This window comes from Anthonomus grandis, chromosome 10, assembly GCF_022605725.1.
Source record: "Anthonomus grandis grandis chromosome 10, icAntGran1.3, whole genome shotgun sequence".
NCBI lineage: Eukaryota > Metazoa > Arthropoda > Insecta > Coleoptera > Curculionidae > Anthonomus > Anthonomus grandis.
This window is the reverse complement of record NC_065555.1, coordinates 16870495-16886948: the sequence shown is the minus strand read 5'-3', so window position 1 is coordinate 16886948 and position 16454 is coordinate 16870495. Positions and strand designations below refer to the sequence as shown.

At 35.9% G+C, this 16454-nt stretch overlaps 1 protein-coding gene across 3 annotated transcripts in view; it reads right to left on the bottom strand.

Moving 5' to 3' along the window:
- LOC126741554 (uncharacterized) overlaps positions 1-16454 on the bottom strand; it is a 136375-nt gene that overhangs the window by 19045 nt on the left and 100876 nt on the right. For all 3 annotated transcript variants that reach the window (XM_050448014.1, XM_050448016.1, XM_050448017.1), the window contains exons 2-4: positions 14619-14724; positions 11715-11883; positions 3997-4196 (exon numbers count right to left, since the gene is read on the bottom strand). In XM_050448014.1, coding sequence (XP_050303971.1) covers positions 3997-4196; positions 11715-11883; positions 14619-14724 — 475 coding nt within the window. The remainder of the gene's footprint in view (positions 1-3996; positions 4197-11714; positions 11884-14618; positions 14725-16454) is intronic.

Sequence of the window (16454 nt, the reverse complement as noted above, 5' to 3'; positions counted from 1 at the left end):
TTTGTATCTATATTACCTGCCACCAGTTTTATATAGGGTGTAATATAAGTGATGACTTCAATTTTAAGGGCTAATTCCTTGTAATATTTAATTAAAAAAGTTCATATAAACATACGTCCGGAGACGCTTTTTTTTGCGTTTGTTCATTAATATCTAAAAAACATGTTTATTGAATTTGTTGAAATTTTTACACTTTGTTAATAACTTTATAAGGTATCCTTTGACTTATTTGTATGTCGCTTAATTTTTGTGAAAAATAAAACTTAACTGCACGACTGTCAATTGCGAATCTTCTTCCCATCGATTATCACACACGTTGAAATATTCCTGGAATGTTGCGTACGACATTAGAAGAATCTAGAATTCTGTTTTTTAAATCATTTTCATCTACAACTGGCGTGCAACACATAAACAAGCGATTTCAGATATTCCTAACACAAATATTCAGGTCTGGAAGTCGTGCTGGCCATAGCTGAGATCTCCCCCGATCAATCCATTGCTGAGGAAAAGTGGTATTAAGATAGTGTCGATCGACAAGACTAAAATGAGCAGGAGCACCGTCGTGCATAAACTACATTGTATTTCTTGTTGCTAATGGTACTTCTTTTAACAGACCTGGCAGTGTTTCTTCTAGAAATTGTCTGTAAGTGTCACCATTCAGCCGACGAGGGAGAAAATGCTGTCTGATAAAATGATCCCCAAGAATTTATGCTCAAACATTCACCGAAAACTGCCCTTGGATTCCACTTTTTCCAAAGGCATGGAGATTTTCTTTCGTAGTCCCAAAAATTATTATTGTGGAAGTTTCCGATGGCTTCTCGTGAAAAACTTGCTTTGAATTTTAGACGTAAAGTTTCGATTCTGCGCATTTTTTTCCACCCAGCAAAACTCTAACCATGAAGGAAAATCTCTTGGCATCTCTTAGTTCGACGTTATTCATAGTTATTTTCACACTAATACACTTTCAACTACAGGTACCTGGTAAATGTTAATATAAAAGCATCGGAATCTTCTTATTAGAGTTCTTTTTATACATATTCCAAATAAGAACAATTTTCAAGCATTCAATTTTTTTATAGAGGCTAGAGACGTGCCGAGATATGGTTTCTTTATTATTTTTCCTACACGAAGTAATAATATGTAGAAATATGTCTATAATATGTAGAAAATTCAAGGGATAGAAAGTTTCAATTTTTAATTGTTTTATTTAAAAAAAAATTAACACTCTGTATGTTGGAAACGAAGCGTCTCCGGACATATGTTTATATGAACTTTTTTATTTAAAAAATTACAAGGAATCATCCCTTAAATTTATAATTACTATATACAGGAGTATTATTTGCTATTTTATGTAGCAAAGTATGTTATGTAGCTGTACCGCCATCTATCAGGAGAAGTTTGCAACTTCAAAGATAAATTAAATAAGGTTTGCAGAGGTTTAGATAAACTGTATACAGATCTTTTTAGGAACTATGAAGAAACATTATCAAATCCATAAATCAACTTATATTTTAGACTATTTATAGAATCAAAGACCTCAGAAAGTTGAAATTGAATAAATGGAATACCAACAGTGTTTTTTACAGGAAAGTTGAAGCTATTGTAGTCAATTTTATTAGAACGATGTACACTTGAAAAGTGGCTCGCAAACAAGTTGGCTTATTTCAGCTAACAAATCACTAAAATGCATAACATTTGGTATCACATGATTCTTTGTTTAAAGAGTTTACATAGTTCCAAAACTTTAGCATCAGTTTTAATCCCTTCATCCATGGAAGAAATATAAGTTCTATAACATTGATGGGTTATTAGCTTGCACTGCATCCGAAGGTTAGAGAAAAAAGCATAATCAGCAGCTGAGCGACTATATTTGAACTAAGCTTGAGCAGCTTTCTTTGACAAAATAAGTTTTTTTTTAATTCTAGGGTGAAGCAACGAGGACACCTCGAGGGTTTAAATGTTTTTTAGATATAAAAAGCGATATAGCATTTAAAATCACTTCATAGAATTTCTTAATTGATCTTCAAGATTAATAAGACTAATTAATTTAATATTATTTGTCTCGTCAAAGATTGTGCTCCAGTCAACCAGCCTTCAAAATTTGCATTTGTAAAGTCAAAATCAACTTATTTTGACTAACTGATTTATATTGCTATTATAAGATATATAACAGGTAATTGCAACATGATGATAATTATTCTGCAGCAGAGTATCAGCTGCTTGTTGGATTGAGACTTGCTCTTGCTGGGTAGTTTACCAAGATGCCCTCATCAGTTGAGTAATCTGAAGGGAGCCAATGGAAGATTGCTACTTTTATTTGGAGATTAAATAAAAGTACACCTCTGGGTCTTCACAGCTGAATAATGAGCAAGGTAGATGTCCTCCGAGGAAATTAGTGGGATGTACGCACCACCCAAAACACATGATCCAGTGCTATGGTCCACCTGGACAAAGAGATGCTCAACATTTAAGACTTACATTTAGATTTTAATAAGTTTAAAATTGTTTCGCACTAGCATCAGGACTCAGAACTTAGAACTTGTTCTTAGATTACGATCATTGTCAGAATAGTCCTGATTCAACCAGAATGATCACATCATAAGCGAAGTTGGTCCAATCTAGTACGTACGCACGCTACCCAGGTTCTGATAAAAAACTGATAATAAATTTACTAGATTAGATTTTTTTGACAATAGTAGGTATACCTCTATAAAATTTAATTAAATGAGGCTCTCCTTTCTGTTCACGAAAACGAAGTTCAAGCATAACCTTCTTAAATTGATCTTGCTGTAGCGATTTGTTTTATCATAGCCTATTTTTATATTATTTCCAATCCTATTGCGTCTCTTAATTGCTTTTTTAACTAAACTTGACTGTCTCGTGACTACTGTTATTTACATAAGATACCTGCCCCACCCGTAAGACTCTGATGACATTGTCTTGAGTTAAACCAAGATTTTCGAGAACTGGCGTAAGTTCGATATTGTCATCAATTATTTTCTGCTATTCTGCTGTATAGTAGTACTTCTCGATTTCGGAACACCATATACCATTAAATTATTAGCCAGTTCAGCTCGGTCTTCAATTTCATGCATTATTGACTCTCTTGTATTAATTATATTAATTCTTTAATTTAATTTCGTCCTTGATTTTGTCTCCAAGCTGCATGAATTTGTTGATTAGTACAGGTATTTAAGAAAGCACACAGTTTTCGCAAAAAAACTATGGCTCTCTGTTACACTGGCACACAGACCCGAATATTTTTCTTTTAGGTGACAAAATACACGGCAACTAGGAGCTTTTTCAGTCTGCTCATCATTAATAGGTTTTGCACATTTTTTACAAGTCTTGTTAAAAAAATAGCCTCAAAAAGTTTGTTCTAGAAAAACAACCAAAACAAACTTTAAACAACCAAAACAACCAGTATGTTCAGCACAAAACACACTATTAGATTTTCAATACATAGAAAAAGAATAGTTACTATTATGTTAATAATTTAAGAAAATAAGTATAACAAAAATAAAAATGTTTTGAGGTTAGGTAAATTGACCAAAAATTCAAGGTCAAAAGGTTAAGACTTGTTGAGGAATTATCTTGATGGAACATTCTACCAATGTTTGAATGTTCCCAAACTTAAGGGAATGATTCTGGAATATGGGTCTTTTAGCCTTTCGCGTTTAGATTTCAGAATATTAAGTTCTGTGAAAATCAAGTTATGGTCAGTAATGCTTGGAGATACAGCCAATCTGCATTAGTGTAACATAGAGGGCACTCGCAAAATTGGGGGAATTTTAGTCACGATCTGGCATCTTTTAAAGTACATTTCGGGATATAAAAACAAATTCCAAGCTTGGCAACACCGAAAGCTCAAATCACACCAACAACTGAGCCGATTGTCTCTGCTGAAAAATGCCATAAGAAGTCCCAAACTTACCGCTAGGCACTCAGTACAGTCTTATTAAAATGTGGTAAGTAGCAAAAAAGTCCTCAGCTCACCTTAAAGCAACCACTTGAAGTTGTTCTTCGGGAGAAGGCAGTTTATGGTCAATCCCTTCGTCATCTGAAACTATGGTACCGTCGGTTTGTTCGTCGTCACTCAGCGCCCCGTTGATTTTGCTGACGCAGCTGGGTCCTACAGTGACGTCACCTAGCGCTTCTTCTGAGGTCCATCTGCGTAGGTCTTCAACAACAGCAGGCTATAAAAGAAAACCATTAATGAATTTTTATGTATACCCTACAGGCCAATTTCTCCCTTGGGTGCCATACATTAACATTCAACTACAAATCACTATTTACGTTCGCCTTTCAACTTGTGATTTGTTCTTGTAAGTTTATACAGTGTAAGTTTATTTTCGCACTCAAGGTCTGTACTGGCCAGACCTGTATATAAAAGTTTCATTGGGGATGAAGGTATAATCTCGTTTTGGGCGCCATCTTTGATTAATCCGCCACAGGTCGTCAATTAGCAAAGACTCATTACAGCGTCCCATTAAAATTAATTGAAGAAAATTAATTTCAAAAGTAGCGTTATTTATTACCGTCAGAATGAGATTCACGAAAAAAATTACTTAACACAAAGATGTTACTGTGCAGCTTCATTGAGTCGCAGAACTGACCCAGATAGATTATCGTATTTAACTACGTGTTTATTAGTGGGAGTGTCATTATATAGTTCTTATGCAACGAGAATCACGTTATAATTTGGATATTATGTAAGTACTAGAGATTTAAAAATTAAAAAGGGGCGTAGCTGTACAAATGACAAAATGGCGTCCATCTTAACTGGTAATCGGCGCCATCTTGGGACGTTTTTACACTAAAACTGTAAATGGTAATAAACGTTTTTAAGTGGCTTGTTAAAAGGTTTCGGTAATTTCGGTTGATTACCCGCATGTAAAAATGTTCTCCGACTACCTACTAATTATTTTCCTTTTTCGATTTTAACGCCGCATACGAGTGTTATTAATCGTGTTTAAAAGTTGAAAATAAAATATCGAATAAACAGGCGGCGCGTGTAATTTGGGCAATTTATAGAAATGCCACTTTGTCTTCCTGATACACTCTTCCAGGATATGATTTCCCTGCATCCAGCAGTTTGTTTGAAGTGGTTTATTTATGCTGAGAAAGTACGACGTTTTCGGCTTAAAATAGATAAGTTTAACATCGTTTAAACTTAAACTCACTTGTTTGTGGATATATCAGGTTCAAGATCATTGACATGCCCCGGCGTTTATTTAACCGTTGAGTAATGGGTAAATTGTAATTGACTGATTGGATTAAATTAAGTGTTTATCGCAGTGTTTGTGTCAAGTTGTAAATACAGTGACGACTACTCACTACAAAAATGTAGAACTGAAATAAGGATTCGCATGTCGATGAAGTATCTTTGTTTTACGCGGATTGCTACGAAATTAATAGCGCCATCGTTGCTTTAAGGCTTACTTCAACTGTCAACAAAGAATGTCAGCTCCTCTACTTCTATTCATGGTTTTAATCACGAACTTCTTCTTCTTCTTCCTCGGCTACAATGGACTCGCGTCTTTTGACGGCCGCCCAATACCCGTGCCTCAATGAAAGGTGTGCCTGGACACGTCTGGCCAGGCACACCTTTGGCACACCATGGATTGGCATCCATGCCTTTCATGGTGACTTTATAGGTTTATTTGGTTTAACTAGTTTGGACAAATTAGGAATTCTCGCTCTGTGGCTATCAGGGCATTACACAAGACAGCCGGATAAAAGGATTTAATAGGGTGGTAAGCGTGGTAGTAAGCGTATAAGCAAGCACACTCTTTATCTATACAGTGCATTTCTTTTATCTCGGGTCATAGGGTTTTACGTGTAATATTTTCAACCTCATGTCAGAAAATTGACTTTAAAAAATCCCATTATTTTGCAAAAAAGTTTGCGAGAAACCTATTTAAAAAACGTTTTTCTGATGAAAAAGTTTGCTTTTTCTGCACCTCGTAACCTTCATTACCTTTACACTTCAAAGCAGGTAGACAAATATCTGACAGTGACACAAAATAATTTCCGCAAAATCTCAAAAATATATTTTCAAAAATCAACAATAAACAAATAAAACCTTCCAAATAAATTGTTCAAAGTGACCTCCAAATTGAGCCAAACAAAAGCCCAGACAGTTGTCTTTTAACATTTAGGAGCTGCCGGGGAGTAATGGTACGCGAAGCCTCGATAATTCTATTACGAAGTTCTTCGATATTGTTGGGTCTGCCTCTAACAATATCAAACACTTTCGATGATAGCCCCAATAAAAGTTATCTAAAGGCGAAAGATCGGGGCTTCGTGCCGGCCATTTAGATGGCCCAAAATGTCCAATCCAGCGTCCTGGGAACGTGGCATTCAAAAACTCGGTAACAGTCTATGAGTCTATGAGCGGGGGCTCCATCATGTTGAAAAATTATCCTGCCATTTTGAACAGCGTTTCCTAATGCGGGATTGAGCTGCACCTGAAGTAATTCTAAATATTTTGCAGTATTCAGGCTACCCTCTATGAAAAATGGTCCAATTATTCGATCTCCAAGAATTCCTGCCCACACGTTAAGTTTCTGTCTTGTTTGGGTATGCATTTCCTGGATGACGTGAGGATTTTCTCGCGCCCATATTTGAGTATTTTGTTTGTTGACTGTACCATTTGTACAGAAAGTACTTTTGTCTGAAAATAGTATTTTGTTTGTAATTGTGGGGTCGTTGTTAATTCGTTCCATCCACTGTTCACAAAACTGCATTCTAAGAAAATAATCATTAGGCAAGAGTTCTTGAACATTTCTAACTTTAAAAGATTTGTATTTTTCTTTTCTGATTGCCTTATAGCAACTACTCCTACTTTTTCCGGTAACTTCAGCAAACTGAGTAAGACTATTTGTTCGATTTTCTTCAACGGCCAAGCATACCTCCATTTTAAATTCTTCGTCTACTACAGTTTCGGTTCTTTTTCGTTTTAAGTGAGAACTGGCGATGCACCCAATCGTAATACATTTTTTATGAAACCGTTGTACAGTTGATCTAGACGGGACGGGACGGTTAGGATAAGACACGGCAAAATTATCTACCACTTCTTGCGCCGACATTCCTCTAATGTAGTTTGAAACCATCTCAATACGTTCCTCCGTAGTGTAAATCGACATTTTAAAGAGTTTTTGAACAATTTTAATGGAGCAATTTATAAATTATTTTGTGTCACTGTCAGATATTTGTCTACCTGCTTTGAAGTGTAAAGGTAATGAAGGTTACGAGGTGCAGAAAAAGCAAACTTTTTCATCAGAAAAACGTATTTTAAATAGGTTTCTCGCAAATTTTTTTGCAAAATAATGAGATTTTTTAAAGTCTGTTAACTTAAATTTCACTTGTTCCAAGTTTCAATCCTATCGATTAAATAGAAGAGGTTCTAACATGGAGTTGAAAATATTACACGTAAAACCCTATGACCCGAGATAAAAAAAATGCACTATATACATGCATGTTTACAGATTGATGTTATTGTTGATAAGGTTTTCTATGATAAATTGAGTGGCTTTAGATTTTGGTTTTGCACATATAGATTTTTCATTAACTGGTCCCATTTGTTCTTTCAAAGCCGATTGGTAATTAATAGGGTCCTCGAAATCTATTTTCTTTGTTCATTTATTATATGTTTTATGTCCTGTTGTTTACTTTTTAGTCCGTTGATATTCCACACTAGAATTCTGAGTTCCATTGGGAGTAGAGTTTGTCATCTTCTGCTGGTGTGTAGTAGTTCTCCTCATTTGTTGGAGGACTTGGGACTGAGATTAGCGCTTCCTCGCTTTCCACCTCATATCCTCTGGTTATGCTGTCAATTTCTTTAAACAGTGTTTCGAGCCCTATAGTTTTCTTAATGACTTTAGATTGGCTTACAATATTTTTTATTAGTTGAGGCAAGGTTGTCTGGATCTCGTCCGATGACTCCCCTGAGTTACGATTCTTCATAAAACTTAACATATTTTCAGATGTTGATGGAGCGCGGCCACCCTCTGGGTAAGTCGCTTTACAAGGAAGCGGGCTTTTTTCTCCATAGGGGGGGGGGGGGGGACAAATCTGTGGTTGGTCTCCGGTTTGTAGACTGGGTTTGGGTCACATTAGAGTATGATCTTTGCGTGAATCTGTTTTGCCCTACGTTTCTTCTTTGGTGAACCTCTATCACCGTTTCTGTTGCCTTTCTCGAGAGGTTTGGGTAATTTTCGCTTTTACATGTGTAGGTTACTTCATCCACTCTATTTGTTGTCTTTTTTGACTGGGGCAGTGGTTTAATATTTTTTCGGGACCCTTATTCTTGCTTCATAATAGGGAAGGTTTTCAAATGCCATCAGCTGCTGAATTTCCTTCTGCCTCTAGTACTCGGGGCATGTTGAGGAATCAGCTGGTAGGTGGTCCTTGTGGCAGTATAAGCAGTCGTTTACTTCGGTACAATCTTCCTCGTTATGGTCTAAAAAGCATTTTCCGCATCTTTTCTTACTGCGACATGTGTTTTTAGCATGCCCATATCTTAAGCAATTTCCTCATATAAGTACTGGAGCAACATAAACGTTAACCTTCGCTCTGTAGTAGTCAATATCCACCTCTATTGGGAGTTTTTTGCCTGTAAAGGTGAGAACCATTGTTTGGCTGGCTACATATTCCACTTGGCCTTCTTTTTCTGTTCTTTTATTGAGCCTTCTCGCACCTAGAATTGATAGTGAGCATGTTTTGAGCAGGTTTGTAGATGCTGATTCTATAAGTTCCTCTTCTGTGACCTCCGTGGGTATTCCTCTTATAACTCCTTTGCATGTAACTAAGCTTAATTGCTAAAGAATTCATCTTGGGCCATGAAGTTGTTTGCTGACTGAGCGGTGTTGAATTCGATACCAAGTCTATATTTTCCTTTCCTTGAAATTCTGAAAATACCTTGAATATTGGCTTTTTTTAATTCTCTACCCAATCTTATTGGGTGAATATTCTGTATGTTCCCTTCTTTCTCTTTGCTTTCAATCATCACCAGGAATGGTCCTGTATCCCCCTTCAGATATTCAATCACGAACTTAATAAATATACCTGGACTGCTAATGCATATGGCCACGATACCCAAAAACGACCACTGCCTGGTATCCGCCATGTTTATGGTGGTTGTGTCCTTTTGATGTTGGTCACTCTGAACATTTTTAGTGTTGCCAACAAAAAATATACTAAATAACGGTAATGAAGTTGACGGCGCTTGGTATATGGTCTAGAACAAGCGATGTATCTTGCTCCTTCACTGTTTCTCAAAACCGAATTATTGCGAATTGTCTGTCTGTGTCTGTCTGTGATGATGTTTAGAATAATATATAGAGTATTTTTAACTGAATTTATTAAGTAAATACAAGCAAAAATTTAAATGAAGATCACCATTTCATGGTATTAGGATTTATAAGATTCAAGATTATCAGAACAATAAAATAAATACTTTAAAGTGCATGCATCTATCCCAAGTTAATTGAAACTCTGTCTCATTTTAGGTGAGGATTATTTTCTTTAATAAATTATAACGAAATTCTTAAAGAAGTACAAGAAATATCTCAGATCTAATGCAACTATCTTAAAATCTTACCTAAAAAGTTATTTTGTCTTTTTGTAAACATAATCTCTCAAAAACTTTAACTGTTTTGTTTCCCTACAATCTACAATTGGCACAACTAAAATTTGTCAGAGTGACCAACATCGAAAGGACACAATCACGCAAAATGGCGGCCTCCTAGTAGTGGTCATTTACTTTTCATTGAATTGGCAGTCCAAGTATATTTATTAAGTTCGTGGTTTTAATGTATAAAAGCTTATTGGTTGCTCACACTTATATACCGTTATTCCGCGATCTTTGTTTAGGGTTTACTTAAACTGTCAACCCAGAATATCGGCTCTTCTTCTCTTCATGAAATTAATGTGATACTTCAAGGCGGCTGTCATGAGTGCGCCATCTTTGGTTTAACATTTGCGTCAACTGTCAACAAAGTATGTCAGCACCACTTTTTCTCTTCAGGGTTTGAGTGTATGGAAGTTTGTTGGTTGCATTACTTATGTACAACTATCTCGCCATCTTTGTTTTAGGGTTTGCTTCAAAGTGTAAATAAATAATATCAGATCCTTTTCTTCTTTCCATGGAATAAATGTATTGATACTTCATGGAAGCTGTCATTTCCACGAGTGCGCCATCTCTGCTTCAATATTTGCCTCAACTCTCCACAAAAATATGACAGCTCCTCTTCTTCTCTTCACTGTTTTTATATATGGCAGTTTATTGATTGCATTGAGGTTCCGTGTATAAGGGAGAAGATCCAAATTCGCACTCATTTTCAGTGCTGCCAACCAACAAAAATTTGAAAACCGAGACAGCGAGAGAAAATGTCCACTTTGATTTTGTTGTGGTGTGCTTTATACTGTTAGCAAAATTTAAAGAACTATAGTCTTTTATAAGAGATATTCTTACTCAAACTCTTAACCTAAAGAATTTATGAATACATTATTTAGGTTGCCAATAAAAGACAGTTGATTAGCGTCTACGTTAAAAGTTAAAACCCTTGTGTAAACACAAGCCAAAGCGTTTTTGCTCTAATTCGCATTCAGGTCATGTGTAAACCCAGCAACTTATATACAACTATTCCAGCATAATTGCTTTAGGGTTTACTTGAACTGTCAACAACGAATGTCAGCTTCTCTTCTTCTCTCCATGAAATAAATGTATTGACTTTTTATGGCAGCTGTCACTCGCCTTACTTAAGTGTGACATTTCTGTTTTAATATTTCCCTCAACTGTCAATAAAAAATGTCAGTTCTTCTTCTCCTTCACGGTTTTAATGTATGGAAATTTATTAGTTGCTATCACCTATCTACCACCATTCCACCAATCAAGGAAAACACAAAGATGGATTGAAACAGTCCAAAAGTCCATAAATTACTGCTTAGACTGGAATGTTCCTTTAAGAGTATACTGGAATACTCTTCTAAGTTATTTTAAAACCTTTTCAGGCGATTTGAAGTGTTCTAGATACATCAAAGATTATACCAGGTTTAAGAGCGAAAAAGATACTAGCGAGTATTCATCTAAGGTTCGATAGAAGTTTGCAGTGTGTCCATATTCCGTTAATATACCTACTCCATTCCTATTTCACACAACCTCATCTCTATAGTACTTACGTCTCGTTAAGTGGTGGTCTATCAATTGGACAGGTGAAGCAACATTTTTCTCTGGTGACGAACATTTTCAAATTATAATTCATTTTAATGACAGGTTAAAATGATTAAAATGAATTTTAGTGTTTTGTTAGTAACGTTAATTCTACCGGAAAACTTTTAAACGCGAAAGAAAAAAAGAAGAAAAAGAGCACCACCCAAGAACCGGAAATCGGAGGGCCATTACTTTTAGCCGAAAGTCGGGCGCCAGCGAGAAGCCGAAATAAATGAGCAACCGCTTGTTCTTTTTAGCTGTTACCCGGGAACTCGCCATCCATTTTCATTTCAGCAATTTCCCAAGAAAATCCGATGATTTACCGTCGTTTTATGCCTACGGCTTTCGTATAGGGGCATTTATTTTGAATACGTCGATTTCCGAGGAAAAAAAATATGAGTATTTATCATTGGCTTTTAGTCAAATATATGCCAATGGGATCGAAAACTCGGGTTAAAAACTTTAGGAATATTTTATTTGATAGTCCAAATTTTCTTACCATTCTCGTTTCAATGTCAATGTCCACCTTCCCCCTGATTCTTCTCCTTCTCGCTCCCAAAACGGGAGTGCAAACAAAAAATCTGGACGATCGGTATCCATCTCTTCTCCACCTGTCCAGTTGTCGCATCGCATGCACCGGAGTCTTGGCTGCGGATTCATAGAGGCTCCTAGAATTAATACATAAACGATACATGCATTATTGAGACGAAAATTGGATTTTTTAATAGTTTGCTAAAATCCTTGAAATAATTTCAATATGCCTGAGTCTGGCAACTTAAGGTTTCTGTATAAAAAGTAGAGCAATCAGTTTGAAGCAACACACTGAAGAAGCCCATAGGGTGATCTACATGATTTAGATACTTTGGAATGGAAACTGTTTCCATTGAACAGTGATTTTTCAGCGATTTTGCAGTTGACAATTCGGGCAAATTTGGTACGTCCTACACTAGAACATGCTGTACCTAATTTTGAAAAAGTAGTAAGAGGGAAGCATAAAAAGTTTTAGACTAACAAAGACGTGTAATGAAATAGCATGCTGAAATTGAAGAATAGGAAGAATGTCTAACGGGGCGCAGGAAAGGAGATGATCGAATGGGTTTATTGGAAGACGTCTGCTTCAAACGACTTAGAGATGATAAGTAGGGAGGAACAGTACAGAATCTTAGCCTTAAATATGTAAGAGATCTAATTAGAAAGAACAGAAGGAATGACTAAATGTGCGTATAGAGCAATCCAACGAGATGAAGACATGGGTTCGTTGGAAAAATTTTGCCTCGGTATGAACGGTTTCGGTGGCTAGTACTGTCAACGAACATTTATTCAGCACAATATATGTTTCATCAAAAAAAATTCTGGTTCATTGAAAAGTCGAATTAAAGAAGCTTAGAGGGATGGTAAATAGTGAAGAACAGTACTATGAAACAGAGCCTCAAATATGTAAGATTTTTAATTAGAAAGAATAGAAGGAATGTGTTAAGGCGGGTACAGAACGATCCAATAAGACAAAAATATGGATTCGTTGGAAGACGTTTGCCTCGCTATGAAGGGTTTGCTCAATGAACGTTTGTTTTATCGAAAACAAATCTCGTTCATTAGCATTCATTGGAGAGATGAATTTAAGAAACTTAGATGGATGGTAAGTAGGGAAGACAGTACTAAGGAACATAAAAGAAAGTTTGCTTCAGTATGTCCAGCGAAAGCTACTTGACTAGTATTAACAACGAACGTTTACTCCGTAGAATTTAGGTTTCATCGAAAACAAATCTCGTTCATTAGCATTCGTTGGAGAGATAAATTTTAAAAACTTAGATGGATGGTAAGTAGGAAAGAACAGTATTAAGGAAGGTGGAAGAGATTTGCTTTAGTATGAATAGGTTCGCCAATGAAAGTTAGTTGGCTAGTATTAACAACGAACGTTTACTCCTCAGAATTTAGGCTTCTTTCTTAGTCAGTTTCTTCTTTCAGAATTTAGGCTTCTTCTCTATCATTCTTCGATAGACGGTAAGTAGGGAAGAACAGAACAGTATTTGGGAAGGTGCAAGAGATTTGCTTTACTATGAACAGGTTGGCCAACGAAACTTACTTGATTAGCATTAACAACGAACGTTTACTCCGTAGAATTTAGGATCATCACAAACAATAATATCGTTCGTTGGCATTCGTTGGAACGCCCAATTAAAGAACCTTAAAGGGATAATAAATAAGTAGGGAATAATGCAACTAAGGAGCTGATTATCAAATATGTAACACATCTAATAAAACAAAACAGGAGAAATGACTATGGGCGACGACAGAACGACCCAATGAGACGAAAATATAGGTTCATTGGAAAATGTTTGCCTCGTTAAGAAAGAACGAACATTCGTTGACGAGTATTAATAATGATTCTTGGCTCCGCAATAGGACGCTTCATTAAAAACAAATCTTGTTCATTGGCATTCGTTGAGAGACGAATTGAAGAAACTTAGAAGGATGGTACATAGGAAAGTAGTACTAAGCTTCTAATATGTAAGAGATCTAACATATTAGAAGAAAAACAGGATAAATTACTAAAAGTTTAAATTTTATTCATTTCATTTAAGTACATAAGAATGCAGTGAGGGGAAGACATAAGTTCGTTGGAAGACGTGGGCCTCTGTACGAACGGTTTGTACGTTTAGTCAACAAGGGTTTGTTGACTAATGTTGACAACGAACGTTTACGAACAAATCTCGTTCTTTGAAAAGTCGAATTAAAAAAAGGATGATAAATAGGGAAAAACAGTACTAAGAAACTAGACTCCAATATGAAAGAGATATGATTAGAAAGAAGGGATGACTAAAGGCGCGTACAGAACGACAAAAGGAGATAAAAACATGGGTTTGTTGGGAGACGTTTGCCTCGGTATGAACGATTGGGATAACGTTTACGCGGCAGAATATACGCTTCATCGAAAACAAATTTCGTTCATCTGTATTTAATGGAGACACGAATTTAAGAACCTTACAGGAATGGTAAGTAGGGACGACCAATACTACGGAAGTGAGCCTCAAATATGTAAGAGATCTAATTAGAAAGAAGAGGAGGAATGGCTAAAGGTGTGTACAGATGAAATATGGGTTCGATGGAGGACGTTTGGGCAATGAAAGTTCGTTGACTACTATTAACAACTAACGTTTGCTCCCTAGAATGTACAAGTCATCAAAAACTCTCGTTCGTTAGGGAGGCGAACTGAATAAATTTAGAGGCAAGTAACGTATAAAATGAAGAAACGTATTTGTTGGATAAGATGTGCCAGAATTTAGAGACAGTTAATATAGCCGAGCTTTTGTTCGAAAATGTTTGCATCTCTCAAGTGCCATAAAAAGAACCTTGAAGAGAGTTAGATAAGGTACAGGACGATCTTATTGCTTTCTCTACTTACTTGAGTGTATCTGGCCGAGTATCAACCCGGAACAAGTTGGTGTCCACAGGATGTTTGGCAGCATAGTGTTCCTTGGTCTGCGCAAAGGAGCAAATGTCACCAACAGCTGAAACCAGAAAACGAAAATTTAAACTTAAGTTACCATAAAAAGCGTCATAAACCCGACCTGCGTGAACTTCACAGTTTTCAGCGCGGCCAAATCATAAATTAACATTTTATTTACGGCAGTCGCTTTTTTGAAAGAACCCATTAACATTCTTGAGGAAAAAACCTATGCGCGGTTCACGGGTGGTCCAAAACACTTTGTAGCCGTCATAATTTAATGATAGTTTACACGTAGAAGATTATATACTGGGTGTTTACCAAATAGTTACAGACACTTGTATTATATATGGGGCGGTAATGGTGTGTGGTCGTGCCGTAGCCACACACAAATCCAAAACATTTCATCGTTAAGGTTAACTCGGTTCTTCGTGCTCGCGGTACGAAACATGACGTGTTCATTTGTGCATAAAAACGGAAAATTATTATACAAGAAACGCATTCTTCGACCGTTGTAAACGACTCGGCAGGAATCTAGCTCGAGTTGAGCTGGTCAAGGAACCTATTTATTTTCTGTAACATCATCGGATGCTGCGTATATTATTCATTTATTAAAATACATCTCAATGAATAGTGAAATTTTGTATTAAGTTAATTAAGTTAACAAGAAACTTCATGTTTCTTAATTAACTAAGTGTGTGTCTAGAGGCAGTGAACCACTAAGAACACCTGGTTAATTAATGCTAGTGAACGTAATTAAAACTTCTGTTAGAAATCGTTGGCAATGTCGCAGTACTAGAATATTAGTGAATCTGTCAAAGGTTTAACAAATCGACGTTGCCGGCTTGACAGGACAAGAAACTTGTGTTTTAGTACCTTGAAATTAAGCTTCTAACATATCTTTAAAAACTTTTTATAAATCAATTGCTTGGAATTAATAGAGAATTTTGACCTACATTCTTAGTTGTCTTAAGAAATCAATGTCAAGTGTAGCGCAACAAATGTTGTCGATACGTCTCACTTTGCTACGACATTGCTGCAGTATCTTCAGAGGAAACTCAGCAAGAAGATCAAATAAAGTTAACGAAGATTTATAAAGAGATCTGGATTTATTTTTAGGGAAAAGAATCTCCAGAGTAGTCCAAAAAAAGAATTGACTACTAGAACGCAAGCCAATGCAAATACTTTGTTTGTTACAGGTACACCTGGAATAAAAATTCCAATATCTTGACTTTTTAATAATTTCTTTTGAAAAGACTAAAAGAATCTTTAGAGTAGTCCATAAATTAATAATTAAAAAATTTTCCTTACAAGAGCCAAAGATATTTAATACCAATAAGAGACAAATTATTTTGTTTCTTACAGGCACTCCTGAAATAAAAATTAAAATATCTTGATTTTTAGTGCAAGGATTTAAATAATTTCTTCACAAAAGACTTAAAGAGTTTTCAGAGTAGACCATAACTCAATAATCGCACAATTTTGACCACTAGAACTGAAGATATTCTCTTGCCAATAAGAGGTGAACTATTTTATTACTTATAGGCACCCCTGAAATAAAACTTCCAATATCTTGACTTTTAGTGAATGGATTTTAGTCATTTCTTCTGAAAACATTAAAAGGGTCTTTAGAGTAGTTCATCAATCCATAATTGCAAAATTTTTACTACTAAAACTCAAGATCGCCAATAGGAGACAAAATATTTTGTTTCTTACAGGCACTCCTAGAATAAAAATGCCAATATTTTGTCTCTAGGTGAATGAATTTTAATTATTTCTTCACAAAAGACTAAA